The sequence below is a fragment of the Chroicocephalus ridibundus genome, chromosome 7 (genome assembly GCF_963924245.1).
Source record: "Chroicocephalus ridibundus chromosome 7, bChrRid1.1, whole genome shotgun sequence".
Taxonomy (NCBI): Eukaryota; Metazoa; Chordata; class Aves; order Charadriiformes; family Laridae; genus Chroicocephalus; species Chroicocephalus ridibundus.
Window position 1 is genome coordinate 25,098,963 of NC_086290.1, and position 20,049 is coordinate 25,119,011.

The 20,049-nt window shown below is 36.4% G+C and overlaps 1 protein-coding gene across 3 annotated transcripts in view; it reads left to right on the forward strand.

Annotated features, from left to right (window-relative positions):
• HAT1 (histone acetyltransferase 1) overlaps positions 1 to 20,049 on the forward strand; it is a 28,319-nt gene that overhangs the window by 3,910 nt on the left and 4,360 nt on the right. The window contains exons 3-11 of one of the 3 annotated variants that reach the window (XM_063342036.1): positions 530 to 605; positions 2,414 to 2,534; positions 8,346 to 8,525; positions 8,761 to 8,882; positions 9,383 to 9,487; positions 9,829 to 9,935; positions 12,432 to 12,583; positions 13,875 to 13,991; positions 17,017 to 18,177. In XM_063342036.1, coding sequence (XP_063198106.1) covers positions 530 to 605; positions 2,414 to 2,534; positions 8,346 to 8,525; positions 8,761 to 8,882; positions 9,383 to 9,487; positions 9,829 to 9,935; positions 12,432 to 12,583; positions 13,875 to 13,991; positions 17,017 to 17,184 — 1,148 coding nt within the window. In that variant the 3' untranslated portion in view covers positions 17,185 to 18,177. Of the gene's footprint in view, positions 1 to 529; positions 606 to 2,413; positions 2,535 to 8,345; positions 8,526 to 8,760; positions 8,883 to 9,382; positions 9,488 to 9,828; positions 9,936 to 12,431; positions 12,584 to 13,874; positions 13,992 to 17,016; positions 18,178 to 20,049 lie in introns of those variants that run through there. The other 2 variants (XM_063342037.1, XM_063342038.1) reach the window with 2 other exon arrangements.

Sequence of the window (20,049 nt, forward strand, 5' to 3'; positions counted from 1 at the left end):
GCTGTTTTGTATGCATCTGTGCTGATTCTCTGAAACTTTGATGTGAACATAAATGCATGTAAACATTTCTTTCCATTCATCACTGCAGGAAAACCCCCTACAGTGTTCTCACCTGCATGTAGGAGGATGGCAGAATGAGAATGCAACATTGATTAGATGATCGGTCTGGCTTACTGTGGGAATATCCAGCTGGGCAGTGTCCTCAATGTTCAAGAGGAAGTTAAAGGCAGTAACATTCAGGAGATAGATATATATAAATAAAATATATATATGTATACATCTGTGTCAATTTCTCAGTTTTATTCTGCTTAATGATTTGATTTCCTCAGATCAAATAACAGGCATCTAAATTGTACAAGATGTCTTGTACAGTTGCATTCGTATGCCAGCCTAACATAGTTAGGTTCATAATTGAAGTTGTCTGACTCCGTAGGGGAAGAATGCATGAACATCTAGCAAGGCATCTGTGGATAAACAAACTGATGACTTGCTCATGCTCTTTTCCTTTTTTTTTTTCTCTTCTTCTTAGTTCGCTTTCCTGAGGATTTGGAGGATGAGAACACAACGTTTAATCCAGAGTATAGCCATCAAGTGTTTGGAGATGAGTAAGTTAAACTATCCAGAGTTAAATTAATAGGCCCAGAAGGGGAAAGTTGCTTCCAAATTATTAGGAAACAAGAAATCCTGCTATAGCAAGCTATTTTAAATGACACAGGAATACTTCAATTTTATGACTGTATAGTTGAACAGTGGCTTTGGTGCCTAGCTCATAGTGTTTGAATCTGTAGTCATTTTATATGCTATTTTTAAGGTAGATTAGCAGAGAATGAAATACCTGATTTTGCTGTCAGAATTACTTCTTTAAGTGGGTGTTGTGTTCATGGCATCTTTTTGAGATTAAGAAAGGATTATCAATTCTTGCTAATAACTTCCACAATAAGGTGTAACAAAAACCAGTATCTAGCAACAGTGTGTCAATTTATTTTTCACTTCTACATGGGGTTTTTATTGAATAAAATGTAGAAGTCAAGTGTTAACTTAAACTTGTACCGTTGGGTGTTCTAGAACATTGAATGTAAACTATATTGAATTTAGGGGTTTATTTTCTCTAGTATGTACACTTGTAATCAGTTAGACGTGCAGGTGATACAGGAAAATATAGAAAAGCATTGTTTCTTTTTATTTCAAGTATGCTGACATTCATTAATATTGTAGGGAAGTTTAGCTGCTCTGTGCCTAGTGCTAAAGTGTTGTTTAATATTTTCAGTTGAGTGATACTCAATCTAGCCATAGTTTAAAAAAAACAACCAAACAAAAACAAACCACCAACCCCAAAACACAAAGGAGAATCCACGTGCACATCTGTGGACTTCTTGAAGTAGTTAAGTATCTTAACTTCAAATTCCTTTAAAAAGCATTTGAAGTACTCCAAGTAGGATGAACATTAATATGAATATTAATTGTAATGAAATTAGTTATATATATTAGTTACAGTATTATACACCTACTGCAACTATCATTGACAATAATTATACTTCTAGTAATGGGAGAACTCTCCAATCTGTCAGTATAATTAACAAGCAAATTCTTGTTTGGCACTTATATTTCAAATTTTAAATTATAAATGTGCTATTGTAGAAGAAGAATCTCAGTAAAAAAAAAATTAACTATGCATTAAAATAACAAAAAAGGATCCTGTTTCTTTGTGAACGTTACCATTTTCTGCAGTTCAGTTTTTTGCCTGAGAAGAAATTCTCTATATTTCACAACGGTATAGTGTTTATGTTCTGGCAACTCATATTTTCAAAGTGTAAAAAAGGCTTTTGCATTCCATACCTTTTTTTTTTGCATTTACTCAGTTCTAGTTCGATTGGATAACTATACAGAAACTGTCTACCACGATGACACTTATTGCTATGACTCGTTATCTATCTCTATCTTATACAGAATAAATTGCAGTAGCGTATTCCAAAATATAATACTGCACTGCAAAGTTAATTTTAATAGATGCTATTGATCCATTAAGATAAACGTTAATGAGTTTAGTTAATTTAGTTAATGAATTTAGTTAATGAGTTAAGATACTGAGAAGCACAAATGCAGTATTAGCTATTTCAGGTGTTCTTTTTTGAGCTGTCACAGTAAGTGCAGAGACACTGCCTCACTGAGTTCAGGAACATGTTCTATTTCTCCACTAGTGGAGCAAAATAACTAGTAGAAATAGTGTAAGGCATTATCTCTGTCTAGATAGTGCACATCCAGTTTGATTCCCTTTTCCTATTAGGAAGCTTAGTATACGTCACTGGGAGAGATGATGTGAACTTCAAAGCTTATTACATGAAAGCTTTGTGATGTGAATGTTTTGCTGTGAAACTTGTATAGAGTTCCTGACTGCTCTTTTCTCCTTCCTCAGCGAAGTTGCCTTTGGCTACAAGGGACTGAAGATCCTCTTGTACTATATTGCTGGTAACCTGTCAACGCTCTTCCGCATCGAATACACGTCTAAAGTTAATGAAAAGTTTGACTGTGTGGAGGTAAAGACAGAACCAGACCTGCACTTAAAATATTATTGAGAAGGTTTAGTTGGGATATGGACAAGAATTCTAGGTTTAGTAACTGCCCACCTAAACGTGATTTATATTAAAAGCAAACAAACAAAGCTTCCTTTGTTGCTAAGCTGGAAAAAGCTTTGAACTTCATCTATATGTTTTCCCATTGTCCCTCCTCTGACTATGGTACAATCCAAATTGTGTGAAAAAGTACAGTCACATGTGAGGTGTTAATACCAAGGCCTGTTCCTCAAAAAACCACAACAATTTAGCAAGTCTGTATTTCCATGTTAACTGTCTCCAGGAGGAGGACTAGCGTTGGTGGGTTTTATATTGAAGACAATTTGGTAAGAAGGAAAAGGAGGTTTCTGTAAAGACTTCATGAGGTAGGACACTTGACTGCCTCTTCAAATGGCAAATGTGGAGAACAAGTAAGGCAGAAACAAGATCAGAAACTTTTCGTTGGGTATCATGTGTGCTTTACACCTTACTTAAAGGAGTACAATAGTACAATTACCTGCAGGATGTTTTGTTTGGTTTTTTTTTTTACTTTTTTCTCTTTGTGCCTGCAAGTTTTCCAAGCTTATAGAACACTTGTAGAAAAACTTTTTTTTAATCCTTCTGCCTATATATTCTCAGAATATTTTTGAGATAATCCTACAAAAGCCAAGTCTTTCAGCCAACTGAAGAAAAGTATATGGAACTTACAAATAGGAATGAAGTCTCTTCTTAACAATGTTTTTAACTGTTTAATACTTGTATAAATACCTGTACAGGTATTTAGAAAAAAAACAGTTTTTCAGAGTGGTATCTAATGCGTTAAGAAAACTTAGTATCATGTGAGTTTTACTTAATTATAAGGAAAAAATTGAGTTGATTTCTTTTCAAAAGAGCTATTGATATAGCTATTGATGAATCTTTGTAATACTCTGTAGTGTGAAATGGCGGTACGTTTGCACTGGCTTCAAATTACTCTGCCTGAGAAAAGCTCTTTTTAAAAAAAAAAACCAAACTAAACATCTTTATGACTTCAAGCTGTGTTGCAAGTTCCTAATTTCAAATTCATTAGAGCTTATTTAAATATTTTCAAGGAAAGGCCTATTCTAAATGAAAAAATACTGGAATGACTTTGTTAAATGAATTTTAAAGATTTGCCCTTCATTATTCTGAAATTGTATTAGAATATACTTAGTTCAACAGGGGAAGTGCCTGGACATGTCTGAAATACTTTTGAGGCTAGGGCAACATATCTTAGGAGTGAAAATCTTTAAAAGGATTTTAGAGATAAGGAAGAAAAGGAAAGCCTATTGGCAAAGTAGTAATCATTGAAGTAGAACAGTCCAATCTCACCAGTGTAACTTCGAAATTATGTCACAACAGGAATCCACACCACAGCACCTTTTTACTCACAGTCTATATTTTCTGTACAAATAAAAAAGCCACTTTACTTTTCTAGAGGTACGAGCGAGGTGAACAAGATCTGTCGTGCCCTAAGCACACTCTGCAGCTTTTTTGATCGCTCAGAATCCTTGCTGCTTTCAAGCTCTTTTTCATCTACTGAGTTATTCCTCTAATTTCTTAAGGTTTGAGATGGAGACCAAAAATAGGATCTTTTGGTGTGAGGCTTCTGTATCCTTTCCAGAGTTATTTACAAGGTTTGACTGAACCAGAAGAATGTGGTAGCTTACTCGGTGCTTCCCTTGGTATTGTTAACACTGTGCATGCAAATAGGCTGCTCCTATGGCTATATCTAAACCTTAGTAGAAAAAAAAAGATATAGTGGTCATCAGTCTTGTTCTGCATTTGTATTTGCCATTAGTTTAACCACCTTAAGATAAGAATACATTTGCAGAGATTAAAATGTAAGCTGTCATTACAGCAGGGTGTTAATTTAAATGCATATTAACGTTTACTTTTCTAAGTTAACTGGTTGCTGGTCTCAGCTCCTACAGGAAAATCATATTAAGATGTGGACTGCGTGCCATACATGACAGGTAATCTTTGTGCTGTGAATAGATGGTGTTTAGGAAAGGACAGCAGTGTCTGCCTTTAACATAATCAGTTACAAGTGAGAAGTTAGTTTTGATGCTCTGCAAAGTTATTCACAGTTCAGGATTTTGTATCTAAACACCAACACAAGCCTGTTCAACAGCAGGTGGTTTTACTTTGTGATATTGATTCCATTATTGCTAAAGCAGATGCTGCAGTCTCTGCTAGGGACTGACAGAAATATTCCTCCTGACTCTCTTTCTCAAAGATCTTTTCAAATATGAGGAAAAAGGTACAATCCTGAAATGTCTAGAGACAGTCATGTTCATGCATCTTAATGTCATCCTCCCTAAAGATGGATCTAAGCTATGTTAGTGGGGAAGGCTCAGCAAAGTATGATTGTGTTTGAGCAGAAGCTGGCACTTAATTTAGTGAAAATGGACAGAATTTATCCCTTGGATGGAGTTGATTCTTTCAAATATCTGGAAGGAGAGGCTGCTTTCTTCTAGTGTAAATATTAATAGCGTTGACCTCCAAATTGCTTGCTGCTTTGAGATTTGCAGCTGTTCAAGTATTCTCCTTTTCATCTGGATTTTATGATGGTGTGGGGGAAAGTATTTCACTAACCTCTGAAACAGTCTTTACTACAAATTTATCTTGCTTTGCAGCTGGTCTAATACATTTGCTTTACACAAAAGATAATGAAAAAGTGTAATTTTAATATCGGGCATCCTTTTTTTTTAAGTAATACTAGTGATCGCTCCATTGCTCCCCACTGGAATTAATGCATATAACTGTTAGAGAAATTCAGCTTTCAAATATTTCTATAATTGTTTTAAATTAAGCCACTTTGAAACAGCATGTACATGATATACAAATGCTGTAACTGCCTGTTATAATATTCTATATATTAACATTATCCAGAGTCAAATGTAATGTACAAAGAGAGGCTGCATGCTTAGTAGTCCTACTACAAATCAAGTTTAATTACAAACCTTTACCAAATTCCCCATCGTCACCTCACATGATTCTGATTATGAAGGTAATTCATTGCAGGCAGTACTTCATGAAACCATAAGCTCAGCAACCCTTGGCTGGCTTCATTCAGGTTTTTGCATGCGTTATTGTAAGTGGCTTTGCCTATGTTTAACACTGCAGCAGTGGTCAACTGGATTGGTTTTCTGGAGAGAAAGTTGTGCATCATCATGTTTGGTAAGACTGATAAGATATGAGTGCCTTGCTCTGATAAACAAACTTCTCACCAATATCAAAGCAGTACACAAGGGAAAAGCAGTAAACAAATTTTGGTAACTTCTTGGATTATAAGCACCTCAGAGAGAAGTGCTTGGGAAGTGCCTACAATGTAATGGACGTTTCCATTAACAAGTACAGGTATTAATTAAACAAATTATTTGTATGGTGTTGGTATTCCAGGATTTACTAACTGAAAATGGGATCACTTAAACTTATGCCACCACTCAAACTGAGGATTCTGGGATTTCCCCTGTAAGAAAGGGAGATCTTGTTAACCCTAGAAGTAACCAAAGGATATGGTTTCTTTTCTTAAATTACGTCAGGCCCCATTTCAAGGGTAGAGAACTTCTAGGAGGCAGGAGGTAGAAATATGTTGTAGTCATATAGAACTAAGAAGGGTTATCTATTGCTTTATCTGCTAAGCCTCTGTTCTCATGATTTAATTCTATTTTATGGAAAACAATTTTTTTCTGTGGTGGCAGCCAGCAATGTATGCATTATCTTACATGCTTTCAGCAGGTGAAAGTTTGTCTTCCTTATCAGTAATGAAGAAACTTACAAATGTGAGGGGAGTAAATTACTTAAATATTATTTATATAATACCTTATACTGTATATTCATTTTTTTAGATATCTTCCTCGTAGTCTCAGTTATTGAACTGATGCTTGGAAGTCTTGTTTTTGTTCTAGATAACTTTTATGTGCCTTTTTCAGATACATAAACTGAGAGTCACTACAGATTCTTAGTTGTGGTTTCCTACAACTTTGTAAGCAATGCAGACTTAAGATCTGTGTAAACCATGCACCTGCACAGTTAAAAAAAAAAATCTAAAATGTGTTACATACAAATACTTTATGTAATTCATTGATTCTGAAAAAATGGCTGATTTTGTGTAATGCAGTTAAATCAGTAAGTGTAAAGAAAATATGTTTAACTAATACTGCTTTAAGAAGAATAGCTAAGGTTCCAATAAATGCATCCCCTTTGTTTTGAGAAGAGAATGAAATGGATGTAAAGATTGTATGCATTTTAACTGGGTTCTTACACCAAGTATTGTAAAGCTAGATTTTAACTGCTTAATAGCTCTCTCTACAAATATAAATATAAATGTTGGTAGTACCAAGCCATTAAGAATAAAACTTGTTTGTGCTGAACTACGTCCATCTTTCTCTACACTAAAAATGTAACTGAATGATAAAGTGCTATTCATTTGCAGGTGCATTGCTTCTACTTAAGGGACTATGGTTGAAAGGACAGGAATTAGTAGCATGTTGTATTAGCCTTTTGTAGTGTATTTTGTTCTAAGCATCTTAATTTCCCTGTTTTGAATGCTAAGTAGCAAGGGTCTTGGTTTTGAACTAATACCCATCATGCATGTAAACGGTGTGAAAGAGCTGCTTAGTAAGTTAACACAAAGTGTTCTTCTGTCAGTCCTTGTGGAAATAGATACAATACAAACATTACAGCTGAACTCACGGCAAACTCCATTAAGTAAAAACCTGGATTCATTGTCCAGAGGAAAGTTTGAATTGAATGTAAGCTCATTTTGTTGAATGTAATGTCAGGCTTTTAGGGGTTGTATTGAGGAGTACTGTTTTGTTAAGTTGAGACCAATTCATTAAGTTTTATTGCCTGGTGAGAAGCAGTAATACGTTATTGTGAAACTTCATCAAATATTCATGGTTAAAAAGAAGTAGTAAATGTATTCAATCAAGTGGTCTTTTTGGGGTCTGAAAAGGATTATGAAGTCTGCTCAGCTGATGGTCTCTAACTTTCACTTTGGTTATCTGAAAAGAGTAATTTTAATCTCTGGAATTAATTTTGGTGTCAGAATATTTCTTCCCCAGTATGTTAGACTACAGGTCAGATTTGCTGACAGTATCCTTAAATTATCTTTTTATTATTTCATGTCAAACTTTGTTTTCAAAATGTTCTTTGATTTGAATGCTGATTGTTGTCGTCTGAGTTTGTAATGTGTTTTGCAGCTGATCCTATAGGCAGGCATTTCAGGCATGGAGACCTAAGAATGCAAGAGTGTGCTAGCTGTCGCTTTCGTGTTTGGGAGCTACGATTTTCGGTCTTTGTCCCTTTTCCTCCACTTCTGCACCACCCAATACCTCTTGTAAGCTGCTTGTTTGGGAACCTGAGTTCCGCAAGGCTGTGTAAAATAGCCTTGGAGAATTGCTGGCTGGAAAGTTTCAGCTTCTCAATAGGCTGCACTTTCAGAATCGTTATCAACACTCTTAGGTTTTACTTGGACAAATGTAACAATCTTTAAATGTAAAAATGTTCATGAACTTAACGCTGTAACTACAAGCTTTTAGATGCTTACAGTGGCTGGATTGTGACCTTTCTGGATCTCATCAGTGCAGCTCCTTTACTTGCTGGAAGGTCGCTACTGAACAACAGGAAAGCTCACTGTTTCTTTTTTCTTTTTAAATTACTGTTGGGCCGTAGTACTTCGTTTATATTCATTTCTTACAGCACAATAGTGACATCAGTGCTGCCTTTTTCTAATCTTCTACTGATCCTGCCCCCTTTTATAATCTGCAGGCAGACGATGTTGAAAGTAAAATTAGAGAAATCATTCCTCCTGGTTTTTGCACAAACACAGATGACTTTGTGTCTCTGCTGGAGAAGGAGGTCAACTTCAAGCCCTTTGGAATGCTGCTACACACATATTCTGTCCATAATGAGGAAGCTGGTGAAGATATAACATATCAGATATACAAGGTATGAAAAATAAGTGAAACTTCAGCTTTTGAGCAACTAAATTAAAGTTTATTTTTGCAGTGGTGCACTGTCAGTAATGTTTCAACTATGGTATATAAATACTATTATTTTACCAGTTTATTAATAAATTATAAGCATGCCTTTTTTGCATTGGAGAATTTAATTAGGTTTTGCTTAATTTTTTTCCTTACATCTGTGATAGGTTTCACCTGACTTCTTCTGGCTTTTTCCCTAGGCTGACATGACATGTCCAGGCTTTCGAGAATATCATGAAAGGCTTCAGACGTTCTTGATGTGGTTTATTGAAACTGCTAGCTTTATTGATGTAGATGATGAAAGATGGAACTACTTTCTAGTGTAAGTACAGTTCTAAAGCAACAGTGGACCTTATTACCTCCACAAAGCCTGCATTTTAATTGTGGCTGGCCAATTATTGGAGCAGTATAATGATATTTTTCCCAGGAAAGAAAAACCATTGTTTATAAGGCTTGAGTTTTCCTCCATTATGCTTTGGGAAACCTTGAGAATAGAGCTGAATTAAATGCTGTTGTCCGTTAGAGCCCTGAATGTAGGCTTAAACAGTAAAATGAGCTTTGCCTGTGTTTTCTTTTACTTGCCACCTATTCATCTTTATAATAGGCAAGTGCACTGAAGTGCTGTAAAGAGGCCTGATTTATCCAAGTTGCTGCGCACCAATTAAGTGAATTGTACATTCAGAACATAGCAGGTGTACCCATTGGGCCCTCACAGAGTAGCTTGCTGACACTGAAAATTCAGTTGGAGAATGGAAAAGAAAATGGACACTGCATGGGAGCGCGACTGTAATTGACCTGCTTGGCTTTCTGTTTTATCTGCAGATTTGAGAAGTATAATAAGGATGGAGCTACGCTCTTTGCGACCGTAGGCTACATGACAGTCTATAATTACTATGTGTACCCAGACAAAACCCGGCCACGTGTAAGGTAATTGGCGGCGTAACTCGTGCCTTGCCTTTTATTTCAGAAGAGGGAACTGCTGAAGTTCCCAATACTTGTTTATAATGGTGTTGATTTGTTTAAAAAAATCCCCATTATTAGCTGGCTATGCACTGATTTATTTCATTGTTCCCTTCTTGAAGCAGGGGGAATCTCAAACAAGTTTTGAATATTTAGCAATTTTAAGACTCCATTAAAAATTATATTTTAACATGAAGATTTCTACATGTAGTTTAATCTAAAATGAAATACCATTTCATTTTTAAGCCTTGACATTATAATGTTCACAAATGCATGTTTGAACTGAAAATCCATTCCGTTTTCTGTAGCCAGATGCTGATCTTGCCCCCATTCCAAGGAGAAGGCCATGGTGCTCAGCTGCTTGAAACAGTTCATAGATACTATATGTCTTCTCCTACAGTACTTGATATAACAGGTTTGTGTTAAATTTTTAACTTGGTTCATCTTTTTAATAAGCAACTTGTAGCATTGACAGGTTGTTAGCCTGCAAACTAACTTTCATGTTCATTTGTCAGAATTAAATGGCCTTTTGAAGTTTTAGCTTCAGCTCAGTTCAGGATTAATAGTACCCTGGTTTACAGAAGAACTGTATATAATGTAGCTGCTTAAATCCTTTACTTAGAGAACAGCACACCAGGAAAATTCAATCCCTAGCATGAACGGATTACCAGCTAATTAGACATTTTATTGTGAGATACACAGCTGAGTTTGCCAAGAGATCGAGCTTTGTCAAATTCCTTGTTCAACTTACTCCTATTAGCCAAAACTCAAAAGGGAGGGGGGACACAAACTAAAACAGCATATTAATTTGCAAGCCAAAATCTTACAGACAGTAAAAATCTGTAGAGAATTTGTGTTCCAGGAGCACAAATTGCTGTCTGAAGGCACCCATGATATTAGAGGTGCGTGCCCAAATACCTAAAAATAAAAAAATGATTGAGGGAATGGCAGAGGGAGGAAAAAAGGTGTATGTGCTAAAAAAAAAAACCCAAACATAAAAATAGCTACAAACATGACACCTGTCCGGTCGTTTCAAGTCCAATACAGGAAGAAATGCAGTTCAAACACATGACCTGACCATTCAGTTCTACTTGCTGTCTCAGACCTCATCATAGTTAGAAATATCCCCCGATTCTAATTAAAATACAATGGAACACTTGCTTTCATAATGCGTTGCTGCAGAATAATCCGAACATAAAGTAATTAACTTCATAATTTTGATCCAGTTCATAGGAACCTAAGGTAGTATAACTTTGTTTATGCAACAGAAGTCATATGCATCATGCGTTTACATTTTTTCGTTTTTTAAGTAGTACAAAACTTTAGCTTTTTATAGCTGAGGGTAAACAAGATCTTAACATGGTATGGGATAAATCATGTGACATATTCATGGCTCAGTGCCTAAACACAAGGTTGTAGCAAACAGTAAATGTGCACTAAAATAGGCTTTAACTTCTTTATGGAATAAAGCAGGAGAAAGCTTGCAGTATTCTACATGGCACTCAAATCATGGAAATTAAGACTTTTACAGAATTATTTATTATCCTTTTTGAGTGGAAAATCAGGCTTGGACTGTCTTGATATGGCCAGGTTATTGAGTTATGTAGCATCTAAAATTGTGATATAAAGCCTCTTTTCCTTTCTGAAAAGAGGAAATTAAGATCTGCCTAACTTCTTTAGAAGAGCTAATGCTTTTTAAACAAAAAAAGTTACTTTAGAGTTTCACATTTACAACAAATATTTTGTTCTGCTTATACCTTCTGACACGAGTGAAATTTATGCTGATGGTGCTTACTGTACAGAAACCGCCTCATCTTTCTTCTGAGTGAAAAGGAACGTGATCAATTAATTTTAGTACTGCTGCTTCAATCTCTTTCTCAGAATGAGTGCTGTAAGACTTGCCATAGAAGATTAGGCCACTCATACAAAAAGCATTTTAACTGATAGAATCATCATAAGCATTCTCTAACCCAAAAAATAAATTGCTAGTTGTGCAGTGCTGCAGATACACAGCAAAAACTTCTATCCCAGTCCGTCTGGGTAACTTACTGGCTTTTGATTGTCCCTAAACTGTAAATTTCAATTATTTACAGTGGTCCTCAAAACTAAATAAAAACACAGCTGGGATATAAGCTGCTTAGCAATAAATTCTACAATGGTAGTCCATGGAAAAATGTAGGTGTGGGGTGGAACATGTCCCTGCTACTTTTTTGTAGTAAACCTGTCTTCAACAGTTAAGTAAGGACGAAAAAAATACATTCACAACATTGTAAGCATTTTCTTTCTACATAATTCGTAAGTGGGAACAAAATTGCATGCAGGACCATGTTGCTGTTCGGTGAAACTTCAGTGTTTTTTCTAAAGCAATGGTTTTGGTAGTTCTGCTGCCATTTTAAGCAAAATGAAAGTAACTTGAAATAGTGGTGAGCTTTTGCTTGGGTCTTTCCACCCTCTTAATTTTGGATAAATTGTCCTTAGGTCCTCGTACCTTTCCTTGTCTTTCTTGCTCATGGTCAATATGTGTCTTCAGCTAGTTTAGTTGTACACACTGTGATAGTTTTCCAGTCTTCTTCCGCATAATTAGTTTGTGTTCTGGTAGTTCTACTGCTCTATCAAATATAGAATAGATTGAACATACAAGAAAAAGGGTTTATACATGGAGTAATTTTCTTTTCCAAAGGAGTTAAATTGGATTAAACATGTATGTTGCCAGTCTCTTAGAAATGCATATATAAAACTGTACAGCACTGCATAAACAAAATATTAGAAGTTTTTCTTTCTGCAGTCTCTCTAATGTCTGCTGTCAAACATCTAAACTGATAGCAGTACTTACGATTAAGCACAGTTGTTGATATGTTGAAGAAACAAATAATGCTGTTATTAACTACATGGTTTTTTTTATTCTTTCTAGCTGAAGATCCATCTGAAAACTATATGAAGCTAAGAGACTTTGTTCTCGTAAAGCTCTGTCAAGATTTGCTTTGCTTTTCCCCAGGAAAGTTAATGCAAGGATTCAGTCAAGAAATGGTGATGGAAGCTCAACAAAAACTGAAAATAAATAAGGTACTAAATCAGAACAGTTGTAGTTGGACATATTCTTATCAAACTAGTAGAATAACAATTCAAACATAGAGGTGGAGACTTGGAATTTACGCAGTCTTATTTCAACAAATTTTTAGGATGTAGCTGAAAGGGAGATACCTGGCTCATGGTTTTAGATAAATACTTTTTTTTTTTTGCCTACTAATTCTGTTGATGTAATAGAATTTGACATGGTTTCCATTTCTTTCAAGTATATTTATACAAATAACAAGTTTTGTTTGGGGAATGCAGAACACTAAAGTAGCAAACAACTGCTACTAAGGCAGCCCTAAACACTAGGCAATCTAAACAGTTAAATTGAACAATTACATTTTCTGGTAATCTCAGTGAATGATTAAACTCATTAGTGAGTATGGTAGTGAAAAGGCAGAGTTGGTTAATTAAAAATGTATCTGAATGTGGTTTAATGAAAACTTTGAAGCTTGAGATGTGGGGGATGTGAAGCCATATTTAAATGTGCTCATGAAAATGGTTTAGCTTGTTTAGGGAAACTACATCTGCAGCCTTCTAGGTCTGATATCTTAAACCTGAAAGGATAAATAAGTTGGTTTGTTTTTTTTAATGGTATCTGAACGTGTGCTAGTGTAGCAAACAAACCATCCTGGTTTTGTTCTGTTGCTCAGCGAAAGAATACTTGATCTTAAATTCTGTTTTCAAACAGATGCAATAGTTAATAGTAATACAGTAGCAACATGATCTTTTTTTTTCTTCCCAGACGTGATACTAGCTGAGCCGGGTTCCAAAACCACTTCAGTTTTTCCATTTACTGATTCGTTCATTTTCTTCCATAGAAAACTGTAAATGTTATTTCATTCTCATATTTGAACTTCCAGGGGGCCTTGTGAAGGGCAGTAGGTATGTGGAGATTATTAAAACTAGCAAAGTAGATACTGTTTAGTAAAATATTGCTTAATGTCACTCCAGCACGATCCTTCAGCTCTTTGAGGTATTTCTGGATTCTGGCTTCTGGACTTTCTGCTGCTCATTTACAGCAGGCCCTTGAAGCAACTCTACAGCTGGTGCAACACTCAGAGATCAGACACTGGCTGTGTGGATGAAAATGGTTTTGAAGGAAAAACAAAAACATTTAACTCACCAGATGGAAGGATAGGTTTGGTAGAGGCTTTGTCCATGCCTCTGTCCTCTGATGAGCTGAGGAACTACTCTAATATTTCAATATTTCTCCACTTTGAGTTCTGTTGAGTGACCTCTTCATTCAGACATGGTGTTTATTCTCCTTTCTGTTCATTAGCAACACACAAGACGAGTTTATGAAATTCTCCGATTGCGTGCAACGGACATGGGTGATGCAGAACAGTCCAGAAGCTATCGGTTGGACGTTAAAAGACGACTGATTGGCCCATATAAGGTGTATATGACTTAAGTATCATTTAATACTTATTTCAAGGCTAATTATACTTGATTTTACTTTCATTTCCATAAACGTAGTTGATGCCAATTATGTTGCCAATCAACTGCTATTAGTTATGCAGTCTTCAACTGACACATATACAGATGCAGAGAACACTCTTGCATAGCAGTGGTGAAGAATCTCATGTTTGGCTCATGAGTGTTTCCTGCTCAATTCCAGCAGGAAGTTACTACTAAGTTTATGGTATCTAACTGTAAGTGGCATTGTGCCCAGGTAGGCTTAAAGGGAAAAAATGTCAATTTCTTGAAAAGGTTAAAAATATGTTAGACAAGAGGTAAATGCTGTAATAAGTTTACACTGCAGACTAGGTATAGTTTAGATTCCTTTTTACTTGGCAGCTATGTCTTTACAAAACAGCTTGCTAGAAGTAATCTAGCCATGTCAACATAGAACTCCATGCAGATGGAATATAAAATAATTTCAGCAGTAAAGTTTAAGGAAGTACTCAATGCAAAGTAATTTTCTTAGCCCCTATTAAGTATGCTTCTCAGGATCTTCAGTATAGTTGGTCTGTGTAGCATAAACTGACCTTTTGAGATACAGGCATCAGTCTTTGTATTAAGAGTCAAAAGATCACAAATAAATCTAGGTTTATGGCTATAACTAGCATGCTAGCTACTCTCTTCAATTAAGTACTTGTTAAGCAAACCAAAACTCTGGAAATGTTTCACAAAGCATAAGAAGTACCTTGATTGGCTTGCAAGCCTTCCTAAAGCAGCACTTACCGTGTTACACCAAAATAGCCAAACTTCAATTGTGTTCATATTGGACTTAGGGGCGCTGTTAGCAGAAATGAGAACCCAGCACTGTATTAAATACTTGCCTGATCTGGGGATAATACCATGTCATGCTGAGTGGCAGGACCTTAATGAAAACACTTTCTATTCTTCCGTGAGTGTCTTGTCTCATTTGCTAACTTTCACTCAGTGTCCACTATAAATAAGGCCATGATTTTTCAGCTAACAGGGCTATTAACGTGGTTTCAATTAATTCACTCAGCGCTGAAGCCCTATGGGGGAAATCCAAAATTCCATAAGCAGCTTCAGTGCTAGTGCTCTTAGCAGTTGTTTCGACCTGCTCTCTGTATAAGTGCTACGAATACAAGAAATAAAAGATTTGGTATCATAGTGAACAGGGCATCACTCTGAGGTAGTTTGAAGGGTAAGCAGCTGGTGAAATTTTGGTTTCACTGTGGCTTCTCTATTCCTGAAGTACTCTGCTTTTTCTGCTCACTAGTGGACTGTGCTTGTAGACATGTCTCCTTGAATCATGTCTTTGTTCTTCATGTCATTTCTTCTGGAAGTAAAACACCGCTGCTGTACTGCTTTTATTAATCATAATACTTTGGGTTTGCTACTTAAACAAAATACACTATTCTGCCCAGCCCAATAACTTGCTCCCAAAGAATCATCTTGAAACTGCCCAGGTAAAATGTCACTGAACGCAGGTTTTGGAATCTTGTGTACCTGGATATGCTGGTAGTATATTTGGTGGGAAATGGACGTTGAAACAACTGGTTACCTGAAACGTGGGGACGGAGTTTGCTTTTTACCTGGAATCTGGAACTTAGAGATGGCCTAATCCTACAGTATCAGATGTAATGCGCATTTAAAAGCTGACACCTTTTTTTCAGAGCTAATATTTATAATCTTAACAGATATTCCTGTTAATAAAAAGACTTTTAATTTATTCTAGAATAAGGAGGTTTTAGTTTTTCTGACAGAAACTTGCTCAGAAGGTACTCTCATCACATGTTTTGAGTATCTTACTCATTTTAACTAGATAGAGCTAATGCGAGCTAAACAGAGCTAAAATTTGAACAGCTCTGCTGCTTTTTGACATCCTTTCTACAAGGAAGTGTCTCCTGATTATTGGCCAGAAGGCCAATGTTGGAGGCCTCATCAGGACTCCAATACAGAACCTTCTTTTCTGAACTGAACTTTGCCCATCTATGGGATCTGTGGGAGACTATAAAAGTTTTTCTGATCTTCTTCATTTACAGTTTACTGTGGTCTCCACTCCGTCCTCCTGACCCTCAGTGTCAATAATAGAAAAGAAACAAACTTTCCTTTGAGAGACAAGTGTAAGATTAAATACAGAAGGGTTTTGATTTTAAGACTCATGGCAGAAGAAGAATAGTTTGGAAAAATCTTGTAGTTTTTAACAAACTTTATCATTCTATAAGCATTGCGAAGACTTCTTGATAAGATGCCAGGCATACATAATGCTTTTTTTTTTTTAATGAAATGTTGAATGACATTGCACTTTTACAAAGCGAGGGAAGACTGAAGAATGGAAAGTAACTAAGGAACTGAGCAGTCCAGAAATAGATAACAGCTGTATAAAAAATTGTATCTCAGGAAAGGAAAAACACCTCAAAATGCTTTTAAGAAACAGGCAAAAGTATCATGTATGTGACATAGCAACGGGAACTCCTCATCTTGCCATACAAATATGTTTATGCTTGTAAATCTTATTGCATTTCAGTGCTGTTACTACTAATCCCTGGTAACTTTTGAATAACTTGTAAGAATTCCTGGAATGTTTTCTGTGCACAGGAGGCTTAAAATTAATATCTGATAGCCAATTATGGGGAAATTAGTTGGCTGAACAGCCACATAATGGGATACCATTATGATTAATTCAGCATAGAACTAAATATCCTATTTTTTACAGGCTAGTTTTTCATGCCACATGTCTTCAGTAGTAGAAATACTATAAGACCTAATCTGTTTGGTTAAGAAAAAACTTTGAAACCATTTTTCACTTCACTAGTTCATTAATAATATAGAAACTACGAGACTTTAACGGAAATGATGTCCTAATCAAACACTATTACGGTTTTTCTTAGGATTAGGGACATCTTAAAGGACTAGATACTGAAAATGAATAAATTCAATTGAATACCATATTGTTGATGATTATTGGTTGTGTTCAAACTACTGTTTGTTTGATTGCTTAGAAAAAGCAGAGAGAGCTTGCCAAGATGAGAAGGTGTCTAAGACCAGAGGAGCTGACGAATCAGTTGAACCAAATAGACATAAACATGCAACATGAACAGTTAGAAGAGAGCTTCCAACAACTTGTTTCAGATTACCGAAGAGTCCTAGAACGACTTGCACAAGCATGAGGATTCTGCCTGTACAGAAAACTTGCAAATTTCTATACAGTGTTGTAAAGCACATCCTTAATTGCCACTTAACTGCAAAAAAAAAACCAAACTCATGTGACGTTTTAATCACATTAAAGGTGACTTGTGTTTCTGTGCATTTTGAATATTTTCTATTTTTGTGTTGTAGATTTTTAAATGTTGTACTTTAGGTTTGGGGGCACTTATTGCTGAAATAAATAATGTAGATTCTCAGATACAGTATCACTTCAATTGTATGCATTTTCTTTTATCCTTCTGTTTTGCCTCAAGATAGATACCTGAATAGCAAGTTAATACATAAATCTAAGCAATATAAATATTGCATCTCCCTTAAATTTCCCCTAACTTGATCCTCCTGCTGTTCTACTTGGATCCCATTGTACTGTGTAGGGCCTGTGTGCTCTTCAGTTTCATGCCACTTCTTAAAAGTGGACCCTGCTTCCATAAGCTATTAGACCAGTTTTACTTAAGCTTCTTAAGGGCCTTGGGCATATTCTTTTTCAAACCCCCGAGTTTGCAGATTCACAATTTCAGGAAAGTAGCTCACAGCTGGGGAAACAGCCAAGACTTTGTAAGGACTCCAAAAGCACTTCTACTTTAGTTACTGTGAGAAACATACAAATCTGTAGGAAGCAAGTGCTTTTAGGTAGTTCCTTAAGTCTGTTCTGCTACCCTTTACTTCTCAGACTTGAGGTCCTCCTGTCTCTCCTCCCTCCAAGGAATAAATTACGGTGGTTTTTTCTTGTAGTTCAGACTTTAGAACTGATTTGTCTTGGCCTGTAATCAAGAGAACTTAATCTGAATAAGGATCATTGAAATTTATTAAGCATGCTTCATGGTCCTAATGGGATTCAGGTCCAGCTTTCAAAACTGGAGTTTGTAGACTGACAGTTTTCTACTACCATCTAATATGATGCAGAGAAAAAGTGTAATATTTTCCAAATGTTTAAAACCTCCTATGGATCTTTTTTATTTTCTATTAAATTCTTTTTAGGAATTTTAATGTTTCCGGCTAAGATATCTTGTCTGTATGATACATCATTCATCTCCTGTAGTATCTAAATCTATTATTAATAATAACAGTTTTTAAAAAGACCTCCCCTGATTGTAATAGTAACCCTGAAGGTAAGTTGTGGGATTTGGAGGGGTTGGTGTGGGGTTTTTTGTTGAGGTGGTTTGGTCTCTTCTTACTGAACACATTCAGTTGTTCGTGATAAGCCAGAAGAGGGAAAGCTGAACTGAAGGACTGCGCTTAAATTTGGTTTCTGTGTAGAGGTCTAGGATATTTTTTGTGCTTCTGGATAAGTCTACACTAACTGTCTGAGCTTTTGCATTACAGAGCCTGAAGCCCCTCAAGAAGCTCAAGCCTTTTAAGAAGCTGTAGGACAGACAAGAAAAAACACCGCCTTAGCGGGCTGTTTGCCCACTTAGAGAGGCTGAACTTTGTAAGTTATTTCTTTTGGGGCGAGGGAGCATAAAAAGGCAAAAGAGTCTGGCATATCTGTTCCGTTCAGCCTTCTGGTACCTGATGTAGGAAGGGAAAGGAGGTTTGTCTGCTATCACCCCCAGGTTATGTGAATGTCCCAAAAGGGGTGAGAAATGTCATGGAATCTAGGCTTGATGCTAGAGGTAGTGATGGTTGCCATATTCCATTGATTGTGTAGGATGGATATTGAAAAAAACCTACTGGGCCAAAATGACAAAATCCCTTTCCTTAGACAAACAGTGAAAGTTCTCTCACACAATGATTAGGGCAGGTGAATCTTTTCATAACCTATCAGAATATTTTTTTTCCTTTTTCTGTTGACATTGTTGAAAGGTGAGCTAGTGTCTCTAGCACCCTTAGTGGTGAAGGTACAGTCTTAGGCTGAGCATGGGCTTCTCATTCCAGTATGGTCTGTGAATGTTCAAAGCTGTTGGGATGTGCCTTTGGATAGCAAATGTATGACTTGGTTTACAGGAACAATTTTGTTACTAATTCTTGGCACCAAAGATATGAATAAACAGCCTCTTAGAGATGGAACTTTGAATCCTGCCATCCTGCAGCAGACTACAGCTTCTGCCAGGAAAGACCATGTAAGTACTCCCTAATCCATTACAGTTAATTAAGCCAAGTAGCTGAAACAGCCTTCATCAGCAAATTAAACTAGCCCTGATGACTTTGCCTGAAGTGGTCTAAGAAGTGTCTGGACTATCCTTTGGCAAAGAGAAAGAGGCAATAATCTCTTGTGTGACAGCTAGAAGAAACCCGTGATACTTCTACTGATGCTCCTGCGTGGGGAGCTTATGCTTGTTTAGTTCCATGGGCTTTTGCGGTGATTCTGTTGAAACTAACATTTTAGAGACTAAGCATTAACAGTAAAGTTGACTGTACACTTTAGTTTCAGTGGATGCTACTAGACAAATTCCTAGCTTCCTGACTTGCCAGTCTGGATGGTTTGTTCCATGGTTTTCAACAGGATAACAGATATCACCTGCAAGCGGGCTGCAGGATTCTTGTCTCTGAAGTACACACAGCAGCAACTCCAGCTGCTCAGTGAGTCATATTTATGAAAAAGGAAAACACTTAACACTCTATAAAAGTTTAATAAGTTTTATGTAACTCCTGTATTAACATAATTAAGCACAGAGACCTCCTACTATATTTAAACAAATACTTATCGGTGTAGTATAGAAAATAGCATAGCTGCCACTAGTATTGTCTGACTTCTGCATGCTGAGAGAGGACCTGGGAACTCGGAACATCTGTCTGTATAGAATTGTGATTAGATACTGGGGGGGGGGGGATCCCATTTTGTGGATTTGTGAGCTGGCAAATAAATGCTGAGGCTTAGCAGCAACTTT